The sequence below is a fragment of the Onychomys torridus genome, chromosome 5 (assembly GCF_903995425.1).
Source record: "Onychomys torridus chromosome 5, mOncTor1.1, whole genome shotgun sequence".
Classification (NCBI taxonomy): domain Eukaryota; kingdom Metazoa; phylum Chordata; class Mammalia; order Rodentia; family Cricetidae; genus Onychomys; species Onychomys torridus.
The window spans coordinates 12033725-12048957 of NC_050447.1; the positions used below are offsets into that span (position 1 = coordinate 12033725).

Genomic DNA, 15233 nt, shown 5'->3' on the forward strand with positions numbered 1-15233 from the left:
TCCGGCGCTCAAGGGCCTGGCGGGCCTCGCTGGCGTCGCCCTCCAAGTCCGGACCCGGGTCTCAGCGGACTTTAGGGGAAGTGAGTCTGGGCCTCGTGACCCGGCCATCCTGGGTCTTTGCACAGATTCCGTGGCGGTCGCCTCATGGCAGCGCCGAGCTCGCTGCTGCTGGCCGCGCTGCTGTGGGTCCCTGCCGAAGCCCTGAGCTGCTATGGAGACTCCGGGCGGCCGGTGGACTGGTGAGCGTCCCCCTCCGGCTGCGCGGGCACCGGCGCGGGCACTGGGGTGGAAGCACTTTTCGGCTCAGATCCCTTCTCTCCCCCCACCTCCTGTCTTCCCTGACCTCCAGGTTCGTGGTATACAAGCTGCCAGCTCACAGCGGGTCTGGGGATAGTTCATGGGGGGGTTTGAAGTATAAATACATGGACCAGAGCTCCGAGGGCTGGCGCGACGGTGTGGGGTACATCAACAGTTCAGAGGGAGCCGTGGGCCGGAGCCTGCTGCCCTTGTACCGAGACAACTCCAGCCAGGTGACTGGGTGCTGTGGAAACCCGGGCTGGGTCGCTGTGGTGGGTCCCACGGGGAAGAGAGGATAGTAATGTCGCCTCTCTGCATTCTCCCAGCTGGCCTTTCTACTCTACAACGACCAGCCTCCTAAATCCAGCTCAGCTTGGGACTCTTCCAGCCGTGGGCATACAAAGGGTGAGGCTTGGACTGGTGGTCGCGGAGCTGCCCCGAATTTCTTGTAAATTTACCCGAACCAACCTTTGACCTGCATGAAGGGTGGGGGATCTGCCCCACCAAACCCTTGGCCTCGGTTTTCTGCCTGTACCTAAAACTCCAGCCACCTTAGACTGTGCACCTGGTTGCAGCTGGCTTGAGGGGCTACTTTCAGCAGCTTCTTGACCTCCCTCTTCTGTTTCAGGTGTTCTGCTCCTCGACAAAGAAGGGGGCTTCTGGATGATCCACAGTGTTCCACGCTTCCCACCCCCTGCATCATCTGGTGCATACAGCTGGCCTGCTAATGCTCGAACCTATGGCCAGACCCTACTCTGTGTGTCCTTTCCCTTCACCCAGTTTCTCAAGATTGGTGAGTAGAATCATTGAGGTGGTATATGTCTCAAACTGCTTGGAATAACCACTCTCCCATTTTTTCCTCACCTTGTCTTCCAGGCAAGCAGCTAACCTATACCTATCCTCTGGTCTACGACCACAAGCTGGAAGGCATCTTTGCCCAAAAATTACCTGACCTACAGGAGGTGATCAAGGGCCACCATGTCCTCCAGGAGCCCTGGAATAACAGTGTAGTACTCACTTCACAAGCCGGGGCCTCCTTCTGGAGCTTTGCCAAAGCTGGAAAATTTGGAGATGGTGAGTCCTGGTGTTGAGGGGTAAGAGCACTTTCTTTGTAGAGGGAGGTCCCTGGTATCCCCAAGCCTGAGGGCAAGCCACATTTAGAGCACAGACTTTTTTTGTTTGTTTGTTTGTTTTTTGTTTTTTGGTTTTTTGAGACAGGGTTTCTCTGTAGCTTTGGAGCCTGTCCTGGACTAACTCTGTAGACCAGGCTGGCCTGGAACTCACAGAGATCCACCTGCCTCTGCCTCCCGAGTGCTGGGATTACAGGTGTGCACCAGCACCGCCTGACTAGAGCACAGATGTATTTGGGATTCATGTTACGGTAACAACCATGATTGGCTAACAGCCATCTGGCTGGGTGGGCAGATGGTAACATCTGTAACTATGGAGGCTAAGCTAAGAGTTCAAGATTGGCCAGCAGACCTAGATCCAAATATTGGTTTGATATGACCTGAGTCTGTTTGCTCATCTGAAATATTAGGATATTGATGCTTCCCTTAGAGGGCTGTGAAATTATTTGATAAGGACTACTTTTTTTTTTTTTTTTTTTGAGACAGGGTCTCAATGTGTGTCCCTGATTGGTCTGGAACTCACAGAGATCCACCTGTCTCTACCTCCTGAGTTCTGATTTTAAAGGATTGGGCCACCATGCCCTGCCTATCTTCTGTTTTGGGGTAAGGTCTCACTGTACATTGTAGGCTAGACTCCATCTGAGATCCTCTTGTTCCAACTTTCTGAGTGTTAGGATTGCAGATGTGACCTGACATGTTGATAAGGGCTATTTAGGCTCATGTCATTCCAAAAATAGACAGTTGAGCTCCCAGGAGGAAACTGCCTGAGGAACCTACAGTGACCCTCCCCTTGCTCTCCTTCCTTCCTCTGCAGACTTGTACTCGGGTTGGTTGGCAGCAGCCCTCGACACCAACCTACAGGTCCAGTTCTGGCCAAATTCTCAAGGCACCCTGTGTTCCAACTGCTCTGGGACCCATGAGATTCTTGATGTGGCTCAGACAGGCTTTCCTGGCCCGTCTGCACCAACTTTCAGAGCTACGGAAGACCACTCCAAATGGTGTGTGGCCCCTCAGGGGCCCTGGGCCTGTGTGGGTGACATGAATCGGAACCTGGGAGAGATGCACCGAGGTGGGGGCACACTGTGTACCCAGCTGCCTTCCTTTTGGAAGGCTTTCCAGTCCCTGGTGAAGGCCTGTGAGCCCTGTGTCGAGGACAGCTGACCAAAAGCCCAGCAGAGCAAGAACTAAGGACTGGCTGGGTGAGGTGGTGCTCACCTTTAATCCCAGTACTCCGGAGGCAGAGGCAGGAGGATCTCTGAGTTTGAGGCCAGCCTGGTCTACAAAATGAGTTCCAGGACAGCCAGGACTACACAGAGAAACCCTGTCTCAGAAAAAGGGACTAGCTTGGACTTGAATTTGTTTTGGGGGTTGGTTTGTTGGAGGGTTGAACCCCAGGGCCTGCCACACACTACACAAGCTGCTGAACTACACCCTCTGCCCTGGCTATGAATCTGAATACCAGTTCAGCCCCTTCCTAACTGGAGATCTTAATAGTGCCTTAACCTCTCTGGCTTTCAAATGATTTGCAACATGGTGTCACAACACTTGTCTCTAGAGGCTGTCAATAAAAGAAACCCAGTAGTTACCCTTTTCTTCAGACACTAAGACACAGAACATTGGTGGGACACCTCTTCCTAAGAGGTCTGCCCCAAGCTGTTCTCATTTGAGGAACTGGCAATGGATGGGACTTAGGAAGGCTTGACTTCCCATTTGGACCAAGCACAGAAGCCGTCATCATCCCCTGTCCGGGGAGGAAATGTGAGCCCCAGAAATCTCAGGCGGCACGGGCACTTTATTTATTTATATGTGTACATATGTATACAGGCATCTGTACATCCTGTACATCATACAGGACCAAAGGCCTGCTCCGCTATGGACCTAGAGGTGCGGGGCTGGGTGCTCCACTTTTGGTTAGGCCTGCGGAAGTCACAGCTTCAGCAGGACACCGGGAGTTCAATGCTGCTTCAGGTTTGGTGCCTGGGACCACAAGGGAAGCAGGTGGGGCCGGAGGGACTGCACTGCGGGACACATTCTTGGTTGGGCCTAGGGTTGGAGTCTGGGGGTCAGGAGAGAGCTTGGGGGAAGCTGACTTGGAGCGAGGTCCGCTTAGTGTGGTCCGCTCTTCCACCTCCTCGAGCACCCAGCGCTCTCGGCCCCTTGGCGCATCAGACACTAGAGGCACCTGGGTGACAGGCTCCTTCAATGCCCTGGAGTCTGTGCCCAGAGGCTGGGGTGTCTGGGTCTTGACCCCTGGCCGGGCAGGCTCTACAACAATGGGCACCAGGGGTGTACCTGCCTCACCAGAGCTACAGCGCCGGCCTGTCTCATGTTCCTGCACTGGGCTTAGAGCCGCCTTGGCCAAAGCCCTGGCCACCCCACCTGGGCCATCTTCAGTCTGCACGCTTTGGTGCCTCGTGCAGCCCAAGTCACGCTCCAGGGTCCGGCTCCCGGGAGTTGTCGCGCGAGGTGGGGTACAAGCCTCTGCACCTCCCGGGGACTCCTCCTTGCTTGACACCATTGGCCTCGGGGCACCCTCGGGTAGCAACGGGTCGGAGCCCAAGCTCAGGGGCGATTCCTGGCGGCCCAGGCGTCGCACGGGGACCTGCCGGGTCGTCCCAGGACCCTCGATGGGAGGCGTCTCGCCATCGGACTCGGCGAGGCTATGTAGCGCCAGTTCACCGTGGAAGTCCTTGCGGAAATCCGGGTGGCCCACTTCGAGGCTGTGTTTGCGCAGTGCGCCCTTCTTGTCTGAGCCCAGCGAAGCCCCCAGCTTCTCCGCTGACTGCACGCGCTTGAGTAGCGGCGAGCGCGGTGGCTCTGCGCTCTTGGGGCGCGGGCGCACAACAGGAGGCGACGAGTGCAATTTGGCTGGGAAGCTCTGTGTGGTGTGCGAGCTGCCCACAGTGTGGCCTGGCAGCGGCGGTGGCGACGCCTGCGTCGGGGATGGCGTGTGCGCCAGTGGTGACAGCGGGATGTTGCCGGCCGATTTGCAGCGCGCAGAGCGGTACTGGCGGTGTAGCTTCGGTGACAGCCCGTGCAGAGTGCTGGGCCGGATGTGGTGCGACGCCGATGACGCCGGGGAGTTGGGCGTGCTGGAAGCTGGGGAGCTACTCTGTGACGAAGCGCCTGCAGGCCAGAGAAGGTGCAAGCATTCTGAGCACCACCGTGCCCTAGTCCCCTACCCCGCGCAGGCGCAGAACCTACCTAGGTAGGCGGAGTCAGGCGTGGAGCGATAGCTGTGCGTGGGCGAGCGTGCCGGTAGTCCGTGCGTGGGCGAACCGGGAAGACTGTCGCTGGACGACAAGGACCGGTTCAGAGAGGACAGCGATCTGCTAGTGTGCAGCAGGTTTGACTGTTTCGTGATCTTCCGGAAGAGGGAGCTACGCTTCTTGCTGGGGGATAAATACCGAAGGGTCACCCCTCCTTGACTCCGGAACTGCGAGTCTTCCTGTTTCTGGACTGCACGACAGCCCAGTAACCATGCACCCGTTCCAGCACTCCCTTTTTCCTACAACCCATCTATCAAAACAGAAGTCTTGGCTCAATCCTGGTTGGTTGTGCCCACTATTTTCTGGCCACGTGAAAGCCAAGCCAGAAATCCCGTCCAAACAAACTGGACCCCTTCCTGCCCTCCCACAATCTAGTCACGCCCCTTTGCACTCAACCCACTTACTGGATTAATTTGCTTCCTTCACTCAAACACGCACTCTGACCAAACCCAGGGATCAAAACTGCCCCCACGCCCACCCCGACAGGGTCACTATGTAGCTCTGGCTGCCCTGAAACTCACTATGTAGACGCGGCTGGCTTCCAACTCACAGAGCTCTGCTTGCCTCTGCAGAGCTGGGGTTAAAGGCATGTGCCACTACAGCGAGCTGTCAAAACTGTTCTCTTTGGAGCTGGAGAGATGGCTCAGCAGTTAAGAACAGTGGCTGGTCTTTCAGAGGTCCAGGGTTGGATTCCCAGCACCCACATGGCATCTAACAACCACCTGTAACTCTAGTTCCAGAGGAACCTGGCGTCCTCATCTGGCCTCCTTAGGCACCAGGTACACCCATGGTACACATAAGTAGAAGCCATCAAAACCCTAATACAAGTTTAAAAAATTCAAAACAAAACAAAACTGTTCTCTTGGGGCTGGAGCGATGGATCAGTGGTTACGAGGATATATTGCCCTCTTTGCAGAGGACATGAACACCTCTGCTGGGCTCATAATTCCTGTAACTCCAGCTCAGGGAGATCTACCCAGTGCCCTCTGCTGGGCTCCACAGGCAGCTGCACTCATATTCACAGACAAACCTACACATAATCAAAATCTTTTAAAATTTTAAATAAATAAATAAATAAATAAACTTTTCTCTTTGGTCTGGGGAAGTGGCTCCATGGTATGAAGACCTCTGTGGTATGCGTGAGGCGCACACAGCAACACTCTTCCAATGTAAGAAGAAACTAGTCATGCCCCATAATATAACCACATTTCCAAATACCCACACTATGTTAGTCCTATATGAGTATATGGCCTAGTGACCTCATAGGTGAGTTGTGTAAATTCACTCTGATATTCACTGAAGGTAATCCTATAAGTAAGGATGCATTTTTTTTTTTTGAGCTGAGGATCGAACCCAGGGCCTTGCGCTTGCTAGGCGAGCACTCTACCACTGAGCTAAATCCCCAACCCATTTTTAGTAACATTCTTCCATCACTAAATAATGTCTGATTGTGTTTCTTTTTTTTCCTTACTATATGGGCCCACACTGACCTTTAACATCCAGAGATCCTCTTCCCTCAGCCTCCCAAGAGCTGGAATTACAGGGGTGCCCCCACCAGATGGTCTGCTTATTTGTATTCCAGATGGCTCAGCCTTTCCCCCTGAGACAGGGTTTGTCTGTGTAACAGCTCTAGCTGTACTGGAGCTAGTTTTTGTTTTTTTTGAGCTGAGGACCGAACCCAGGGCCTTGTGCTTGCTAGGCAATCACTCTACCACTGAGCTAAATCCCCAACCCATATTTTTGTTTTTTAAGACAACATCTCTCTACATAACCCTGCCTGTCCTGGAACTCACTATATAGACCAGGCTGGCCTTGAACTTAGAGATCTGCCTGTCTCTGCCACCACACTGTCTTTGAATCTTGGGGATTGGGGACTGCTGGAATTAAAGGCATGCATCCCCTTGCCCAGCCAGTAGCAATCTTTTATCCCAGCTCCTCCCAAGTCCTGTTGAAACAGGTCTAACCTGCTCAAGGGCTAACCCACATGCTTTATTTTAAATAGTCTCCTTCCCTGGATCCCCCACTTTATCAGCCTGGGTTTGGTCCTCGGTCTTGCCCCCCCCCTTCTGTCCTGCTTCAATCCCACCCGTTGTTAGGAGGCCCGCACACCTCTCTTGGCCGTCTTTAGCGGAAGGCCTCTTGTTTCTACGAGCCATTTTGGCCTTGTAGCTGCTGCGCCTGGCTGGCCCAATGCGGATGGAGGTGTTTTCGAAGGGTGTGGTGGTCACAGCTACTTTGTTGCCACTCTGGGAGAAGAGAGGGAAACCCATTTAGAGGCTGCTGGGTCCTGTTCCACCCATCGAGGCCCCTCCCTTACCTTCAGGATCAGCTCCACCACCTCAGGATGCACCATACCGTGCACCGGCTCCCCATTCACGTGGGTGATGAGGTCCCCAGCACAGAGCCCTGCCTCTTGGGCTGGACCGCCTTCCTCCACGTGCTGGAAGTGGGAAAACCCACAGGGGTATGATTGGGGATCAAAAAGAAAGAAAGCTCCACATTTTCTGCATTGGCTCTTTATGAAATAGTCATTATTCCCCTTTGCTTAGAGGAAGAAACTGGGGCTAGAGAACCGAGTGAAAGAGAGAAGTCTCACCTAGACTGCACTGCCTTTTGCCCCAAGAGTCCTTTCCCCCATTCCCCAGCCCACGAAACTCACCCAAACAATATGGTGGACACTGTAGACATCTGAGTCGCCCATGTAGACACGGATGGCACGCAGTGTGAACCCATATTTCTTGCCTGAGCGTTGAATGGTGATTGGGGAACGGAGTCCACTGACGGCTGGTGAGTAGTCCCGGCTAGGCGAGGAATCCCGTGAGGACGGGTTGGAGGAGAGCGATCGAGGAGACATGGGACTAGCAAGGGGTGAGCCTCCATGTGGGTCCACTGCAGACACAAAACTATGGTCAGAAATGAGGACACACCTCACGCTGCTATCCCAGGAGCTGTGATCCTTCCAAGTCCAAGCTCCACAGTCAGTTCTCCATTCCTCCATCCCGACAGCAACGGCCACAGACAGGCAAAGCGCACCTGCCCCACCACACTACAGGAGCCCCTCCCCAGGTGGGCGGGGCCAGCGTCACCTGCGGGAATCATGACCGACAAGGCCGTAGCCGACGCTGACTTGATGACCTTGCCCCCAGTTCTAGAAGGTCGCTTCTCCACAGCAAGATCCCCAGAAAGCTGCTGGTGCCTTGCCCTTCGCAAAACCAGGTCATTGGTGGCCCTAGGGCCTGATGGGTCTCCATCCTTGGAGGGTGGGCCCAGGTCACCTGAGTGTGAGCGCTCCGCTGCAACAGAGGGTAAGAGGGGTCAGGTCAGGGACTTTTCACACACTATTCCTATTCCTTAAACGTCACAGAACAGGCCACAGATCCTGTGGTACAGCCTCTGGCCCAGGATAGCACCATCACCCTTCTGTTTGGCTGAATGCCAGCCTGAAGTAGTGAGTGCTTTTATTTATTTATTTGTTTGTTTGTTTTGAGACAGAGTCTCAGTATGTAGCCCTGCCTGTTCTGGAACTCACTATGTAGACCAGGCTGGCCTCGAACTCACAAAAATCTGCTTGTCTGTGCCTCCCGTGTGCTGGGATTAAAGGTGTGTGCTACCACCACCCAGCTCCAAACTACCACTTCTGCTACAAGTTTTATTGTGTGGCCTAAATTCTGGGTCTCAAGCCATAGCCCCAGGCCCCACACTGAGCCTCACCGACCTTGATAGGCATTCTCATTGGTAATACCCTCAGATAGGTGCGTTAATAGAACATGGGATCTTGCGTACACTGTACCATGTACATTAAATGGATGCTCAATAGATCGTCCCTGAGAAACTGGGAAAAACAGCTAGGAAGGCACTCACTGGCCTCGGGATCTCCGGGAGTGGGAGTGCCCTCTCCTTGAGCTGCCTCTTTGGGGAGGCGGGTATCCAATGAGCTAGGGGGATCAGAGCTGGGCCGAGGGGGCCTGCGGAGTCGGGCCTCATCTTCGTCCTCCTGGGGGGCACTGAAGCGGCTGGGCTCCAGCAGGGCCGAGAAACGTCTGCGCGCTCCCAGCGGGGGACTGGCCTCCCCCTCCAGGAAACTGGCTTCAGAGGCTGAGAAGCGCTTACTGCAGAGAGGAGGCCAGATCAGAAGGGACACTCCCATTCGGCCCCGCCCTCGAGCCCCTCTATAGTCCCGCTTACATCTCTGGGGAGCCCCCTCTCCAGGTCTTCTCGCGCAGAGTCAGGCCACCCAGTCCCTCTCGCTTGCCGGCCACCTTCTCCTCCGGGCCCTTGGTGCTTGGGTCCCGCTTGCTGGCCCCTGATGCAGACACGGGGGTCTTGGGCTCGTGCTGCGACAGCTGCTCCATACTGCTGTACACCTAAGAGCGGAGTAGGAGATGCTGAGTCCGCCTTCGCGTGACAGCTAATCGTTTTCTGCAACCAGCACGCACAAACCGTGCTCTATCCTGCCTGGGCACGCCTGCTCAGTTCTACAATTCCCTCCAGAACCTTCATACAAAGTCAAGCCTGCCTTGTTCCAGACCCGCTCGGTGCGTCTCCCGGACCACTGTGCTCTCTACCTTCCCCAACTCCTGTCTGTGGGGCACCAGGCTGAGCCAGGCCTCCTTCCAGTTGCTCAGTACTGGCAAGACCTTGCACAGCTTTGCCCCGCTCCCACGGTCATCCTTACCCTCAGGCAAGGCCAGTGCCAAAGGTCTGCTCCATAGACCCCCCCCCCAAGCCCGCCTCCCCAACAAGGCTTCTCAACGCTCTAGTTCCCACCCATTCTGTAACTTTCGAAACTGAGACCTCGGGTGCCCGGGACCCTGCTGTCCACAGACCTGCCAGCCCAGCCCGGCTCAGCGCACCTTGCTGAAGCGTGGAGAGCAGGAGGAGAATTGGCGGATCTCCACGGGCTCCTCCTCGGTGGTGTCATCATCGTCGTAGGAGTTCACATGGTGATACCTGTCAGAGCGGGCTGGAGAACCGCCAGACTATGTCAGGGACCCCACCAATGTGTTCCCAGAGCGGGCTGGAGAACCGCCAGACTATGTCAGGGACCCCACCAATGTGTTCCCAGTTACTCCCCCAGACACTTCCCCCCCCCCCACCCCCGCGCGCGCCCCCTTCTCCGAATCTCTGCCTCTCCCCGAGCCTGGGGGAGGCCAAACTACCAGATCTGCGTTTACGGCACCCTGCACCCTGGCTCCACTTCAGGTCTTGCCTCCTTCTTGGTCCGAGCTCTGTCATCTAGGCAAAGCCCAGGCCCAACCTGACAACTCTCCCACGTGGGGGATCTACCCTGTGCCCTACCAAAGTCATCCCCCAGTTCTTAACACAGGTACTGCTCCTAAGGTGGACGGCGCCAAATCCCACAAGGCCATGCCTGGAAGGCAATTTGGGTCTTGTCTCTTTTTTTGCCTTCCTGGGGATTGAGCACAGGTTCTCTCCCACACTAGGCAAACAAACACTCCCCTAATCTGTGCCCCCCCCCCGTTATCTTCCCACCTCCCTTTTTGTTTTTCTTCTTTTCATAAAAAAAAAAAAAAAGTGTGGGGGCTGGGGAGGTGGCTCAGCAGTTAAGAGCACTGGCTGTTCTTCCAGAGGTCCTGAGTTCAATTCCCAGCAACCACATGGTGGCTCACAACTATCTGTAATGATGTCCTCTTCTGGTCTGCAGGTCTGTACACATAATAAATCTTTTTTATAAAAAAAAGTGTGTGTGTGTCTGTGTGTTTATGTGCACGTGAGCACACTTAGCTTGGGTGTAGGTTCCTGGGGAGACTAGAGGCATCGGACGCCCTGGATCTGTAGTTACAGATGTTTTTGAGCATCTCCTGCTCTTCCCCAATCCCCACCATCTGGCATGAGTGTTAGAAACAGGACCTGTCCTCCACAAGAGCAGCAAGGGCTCTTCACCCTTGAACCATTGTTCCAACTTTTTGTTACTTTTGTTTTGTTTTAATGTGTATGGGTGTTTGGCCTGCATGTATGTCTCTGTGCCACTTTGTGCCTGGTGTCCACAATATTCAGAAATAGGTGCTGCATGGGGTTGGGGATTTAGCTCAGTGGTAGAGCGCTTGCCTAGCAAGCGCAAGGCCCTGGGTTCGATCCTCAGCTCCACAAAAAACAAACAAACAAACAAACAAACAAACAAACAAAAAAACGTGCCTCATCCCCCAGGTCTGGAGTTATAGGTGGTTGTGAGCTGCCATGTGGGCATGTGGGTGCTGAGAATGGAATCCCTACACCCTTTTCGTGGCACAGAAAGCTTTCTTAGTAGCTGGGACCACAGGCCTGCACCCCCAGGCCTGAGCAGCTTCAGCCTTACCCTGACACCCCCTCAGCCAGGCTCTGTTCCAGCCCTCACTCTAGGACCTCTCTTCGGATCCCACTCTACCCAGATCAGGCATGTGTCTCTACCCCCAGCTCACTGTCAAAGTAGCTGGTGTCGTCTTCTGACTCTAGGTGGGGAATGAACTCTGCCTTCTGCCGCAACAGCCCCGTCCAGTCTAGGTCTCGGAAGAAACTGTGCTGCTTCACCTCAAAAGCCCCACCTGTGGGCAGAAGACCAGAGAGACACCTGACTGCCCACCCCCCCCCCACCCAGCCCTTCAGGCCATCTTCAAGCCCTGGACTCAGCACAAGCTACAACAGTGTTGCTTCCCAGCATCGGCTGACTGTGCAAAAGCCTCCTACCTGCCCCAAGCCGGACCAGGGGGTTGGTCTGCAGGAGGCTAGATATGAGAAGCTGGGCATCTGTTGGCAAGGCCTCATCCCCTTCAGGCCACAGTATGTCATCTGCAAAGCAAAGTAAAGCTGAGCAGTCACCCCAGGCCGCCCAGCTTTTTATATTCCCACCTACCCACCTAAGAGGCACATACCGCTGATGACCTGTCCAAAGAGCTCTTCTGGAGTATCCCCGAAGAAAGGCACACAGCCCACCAGGAACTCGTAGAGAATGATCCCCATAGCCCACCAGTCCACTGGCTTGCCGTAGCCCTGGCGCAGGATGACCTCGGGTGCGATGTACTCTGGGGTCCCACACACCTGGGGGCAGGCGGTCAGCCTGTGCCCTGGCCACAGAAGGGGCCTCAAGGGAGAGCTGTGCCCCCCACCAGGCCCTGGGTCCCTGAGGTCCTTCCAGGTCACTCCACCCAGGATGACCCCCATGCCCGCCACACACCTGTTTGTCCAGGAACTCCCGGGCATCCTTCTCGATGTGACCTTCATATAAGTTGGTTGTGAGGCTCATGAGTCCCATCTTGGAGAGGCCAAAATCTGTGAGTTTGATGTGGCCCATGGAAGTGATGAGGAGGCTGCAGGCGTGGGACATGAGCAGGTTTCAAAAGTGAGGTCCTTGCCCTTCACCCTGGGTCTTCCAAGGAACAGAGCAGGGGTGGGTGATAAAGGTCAAGGCTCACTTGTCTGGTTTAAGGTCACGGTGCACGATGCCATAATTGTGTAAGTACTCAAGGGCCAGAACAGTTTCTGCAAAATACATTCGAGCCATCTCCACAGGCAGTGCTCCGATGTTCTTCAGGAGAGTGGCACAATCACCACCTGAGAGTCAGGGAAGGGATTCAAGTAGAGAGGGGCCACCCAGAGCCAAGCACACAGCATGCACCTTTCTTTACTTCCATTGTACCCATTTTGCAGAAGGGGAAAATTAAGGTCTGGGCTGGAGCAAGTTTCAGGAAGAGTTGCACTCTCCTAGTCTTACCTCATGTTATTAATCATCCTCTGAAATTGGTATGACCAGCCCACTTTTTTTTTCTCTCTCTCTCTTTTTTATTGGTCTTTCTGAGACTCAATGTGAAGGTCTCCATCTGTACCCATTTTAATGCAAATGACAAGACTTGGTTCTTCATTGTGGCTGAAAAATTCCACAGTGTACACACACACCACATTTCCTTTATTCCTCTGTTGCTCAACACCACGGCTGGTTCTGTAACTCAGCTTCTGTGAACCGTCCAGCCAACTTTCTACATAGGGACTCAGACTCAGAGACAGGTCTGCTCAAACCGGAAGTTGATGATTGTGAGTTTTGTTTAGAATCAAAGAAAGCATGACCTGGTCTCTGGACAACTGAACCTTGAGGGTCAGGGGTTTTAAAATGTGGGCTCCTGGCCTCCACCTAGGAAGAGTGTGATCCACAGGTTATTTAGTAGTGCTGCAGGTGGGACACAGGGCCTCATGCATGCTCAGCAGTAACTCCACTACTGAGCCACACTCCCAGCCCCTCACTAGTGGATTCTAGACAGGTGCTTAATTGCTGAACCACATCCCTGCTCCAGCACCAGTATTTTAGTCTGCCTGATACCCATTCTCCCTTTTTCCTCCAGGGGTAGATGTCAGTCAAGGCAGGGCACCTAGGTCAATACGCAACAGGTTTATGCTTTTCAAGGTTTAAGCTCTTCTGCACGAACAGTGGGCAGAGCATGGAATCCGCTGGCTGGCAGCCTGGCTACAGTATGTCAGGAGGGAATGTGCACGTGAAAGCAGAGCTAGGCCATGGCCAGTGGCTTTAGTAAGAGCACCTGGATACAGCCACTCCTAAAGGTGGCTTCGACGTTTCTGTCACATGAATGCTACATAATATAGAAAAAGATTGATGGGCTGAAACCAAGCACACACAAGGTCCTGGGTTCAAACTTTACGTATTGCTCACAAATACATAAAGATGGAGAATAAATGTAAAATATAAAGGATGGATAATAATGTACAGTATGAGCTTTAGTTGATATTGTAATTATTTAATTTTACTTATGATATTTTATTTATAATAATATTTATTATTAACTAAATCATAACTGAAGCTGGCCTGGAACTACCTCTACCTGTGAAGGGTGGGGACAGGACTCAGAGGGAGGGCCATTGCCTAGAATCCTCCAATGAGGGGTTAGGGGTGTGGCTCAGCAGTAGAGTTCCTGGATTCCATCCCCAGGCCCCCCAAAAAAGTAAGAGTTGTAGAGGGAACTGACAAATGGGAAGTGAAGGGGTGAATGGGTGTGACTACCACCCATAGACCCAGCTACTTGGAGGCTAAGGAAGGGGTGGAGCCTGGGAGTTCCAGGCCGGCTTCAGCTGCACTGAAGACTATTTCAGAAAGACAGACAGACAGACAGGAAGGGAAGGAGGGAGGAAGGGAGGGAGAAAGGAGGGAGAATTGGGTGAATGATGAATAGATGACCAGAGAGAAGGAAAAGCATGTAAATGACCAGAGCTGGAGAGATGGCTCAGAGATTAAGAGCGCTGATTGCTCTTCCAGAGGTCCTGAGTTCAATTCCCAGCAACCACATGGTGGCTCATAACCAACTGTAATGAGATCTAGTGCTCTCTTTCAGGTGCAGGCATACACGCAGACAGAACACTGTATACATAATAAATAAATAGAATCTTAAAAGCAAAAAAGCAGGTGCCCCGATTAATGGATGTTGAATGGGTGTGAGAACAAATGAATTGATGGAAAGATGGGTATAGAATGCAAATTGACGGGGTCCAGCACTCAGAAGGAAGACCAAAGTTTGAGGTCAGTCCAGGATACTTATCGAGACCCTGTCTCAAAACAAAAATAATACCAAACAGAAGATGGGCATAATGGGCGGATAGATCAAGGACAGGACAGGATAGCAAACAGGAAAACAAGCGTATGATCTAAGAGGTGACCCTGGGTCAAGTGGGTGGCCCCGCAGCGCTAGCTGGCACAGCAGTGCCCCAAAAGTGTCCGCACCTTCCACATACTCCATGACCATGCAAAGGTGGCGCCGGGTCTCAAAGGAGCAGAACATGCCGACCACAAAAGGGTTCTCCGCAAACGTTAGGATGTCACGCTCCACGAATGCCTGCTGGATCTGGTTGCGTAGGATCAAGTTCTGTTTGTTGATCTTCTTCATGGCGAAGCGCTGCCGAGTATCCCGATGACGTACCAGGTAGACTGCCCTGCGGGGGAAGAGAGCGAGGACCGGCCATCACCTCCGAGACACCCGGCCTCCGCCACCCTCCCCCGCCAGAGCCCCGGGTGGCTCACCCGTAGGCACCATTGCTTATGAGCTTGATAGTGTCAAAGTCGTTCTCTCCGGGTGGTTTCTTGGCCTTTGAGGTACTGCTGCGACCCTGCAGAAGAAAGTGCGAGACCGTCGTCATCGCCACCTTACACATGGGGAAACTGAGGAACACAGGGACGAATAAGTCCTTTATCCAGTTTGCACAGTGAGAACGCAACAAAGCTGCCACTTGAATCCAAACCGTCTCTGATGATGAATTCCTAACTTTACCATTAGGAATGGCAGAAAACCTACAAGTAGCATGAACATATATAAAATGTCCCCAGAAGTCAGTGGATTAAAGGGCTTGCCACCAAGTCTGACTACCTGAGTTCAATCTCCAGGACCCATATGAGAGAAGAAAACTAACTCCCAAAACGTGTCCTCTGACCTCCACATGCATGCTGTGCCATGGATCCCCCTCCTGATAAATAACTAACTATAATGAAATGTTTACAAAAGAAAAGGGGCTGCTAGGCGTGGTGGCTCACACCTGTGATCTCATC

The 15233-nt window shown here is 53.5% G+C and overlaps 2 protein-coding genes across 4 annotated transcripts in view; one reads left to right on the forward strand and one right to left on the reverse strand.

Moving 5' to 3' along the window:
- Window positions 1–2681, forward strand: Dnase2 (deoxyribonuclease 2, lysosomal). The gene is made up of 6 exons (XM_036188150.1): window positions 1–239; window positions 350–530; window positions 624–702; window positions 926–1090; window positions 1174–1371; window positions 2242–2681. The coding sequence occupies exons 1-6, from the start codon at window positions 145–147 to the stop codon at window positions 2586–2588; spliced, it is 1065 nt and encodes a 354-aa protein (XP_036044043.1). The 5' UTR covers window positions 1–144; the 3' UTR covers window positions 2589–2681.
- A 518-nt stretch (window positions 2682–3199) lies between these two features.
- Window positions 3200–15233, reverse strand: part of Mast1 (microtubule associated serine/threonine kinase 1) — a 36161-nt gene continuing 24127 nt past the window's right edge. For all 3 annotated transcript variants that reach the window (XM_036188207.1, XM_036188206.1, XM_036188205.1), the window contains 16 exons: window positions 14712–14797; window positions 14415–14623; window positions 12106–12244; window positions 11868–12000; window positions 11566–11731; window positions 11381–11482; window positions 11116–11238; window positions 9550–9659; window positions 8882–9060; window positions 8558–8805; window positions 7783–7989; window positions 7356–7585; window positions 7014–7136; window positions 6806–6942; window positions 4632–4819; window positions 3200–4553 (listed from right to left, as the gene is read on the reverse strand). In XM_036188207.1, the coding sequence (XP_036044100.1) occupies window positions 3298–4553; window positions 4632–4819; window positions 6806–6942; window positions 7014–7136; window positions 7356–7585; window positions 7783–7989; window positions 8558–8805; window positions 8882–9060; window positions 9550–9659; window positions 11116–11238; window positions 11381–11482; window positions 11566–11731; window positions 11868–12000; window positions 12106–12244; window positions 14415–14623; window positions 14712–14797 (3636 nt within the window). In that variant the 3' untranslated portion in view covers window positions 3200–3297. The remainder of the gene's footprint in view (window positions 4554–4631; window positions 4820–6805; window positions 6943–7013; window positions 7137–7355; window positions 7586–7782; window positions 7990–8557; window positions 8806–8881; window positions 9061–9549; window positions 9660–11115; window positions 11239–11380; window positions 11483–11565; window positions 11732–11867; window positions 12001–12105; window positions 12245–14414; window positions 14624–14711; window positions 14798–15233) is intronic.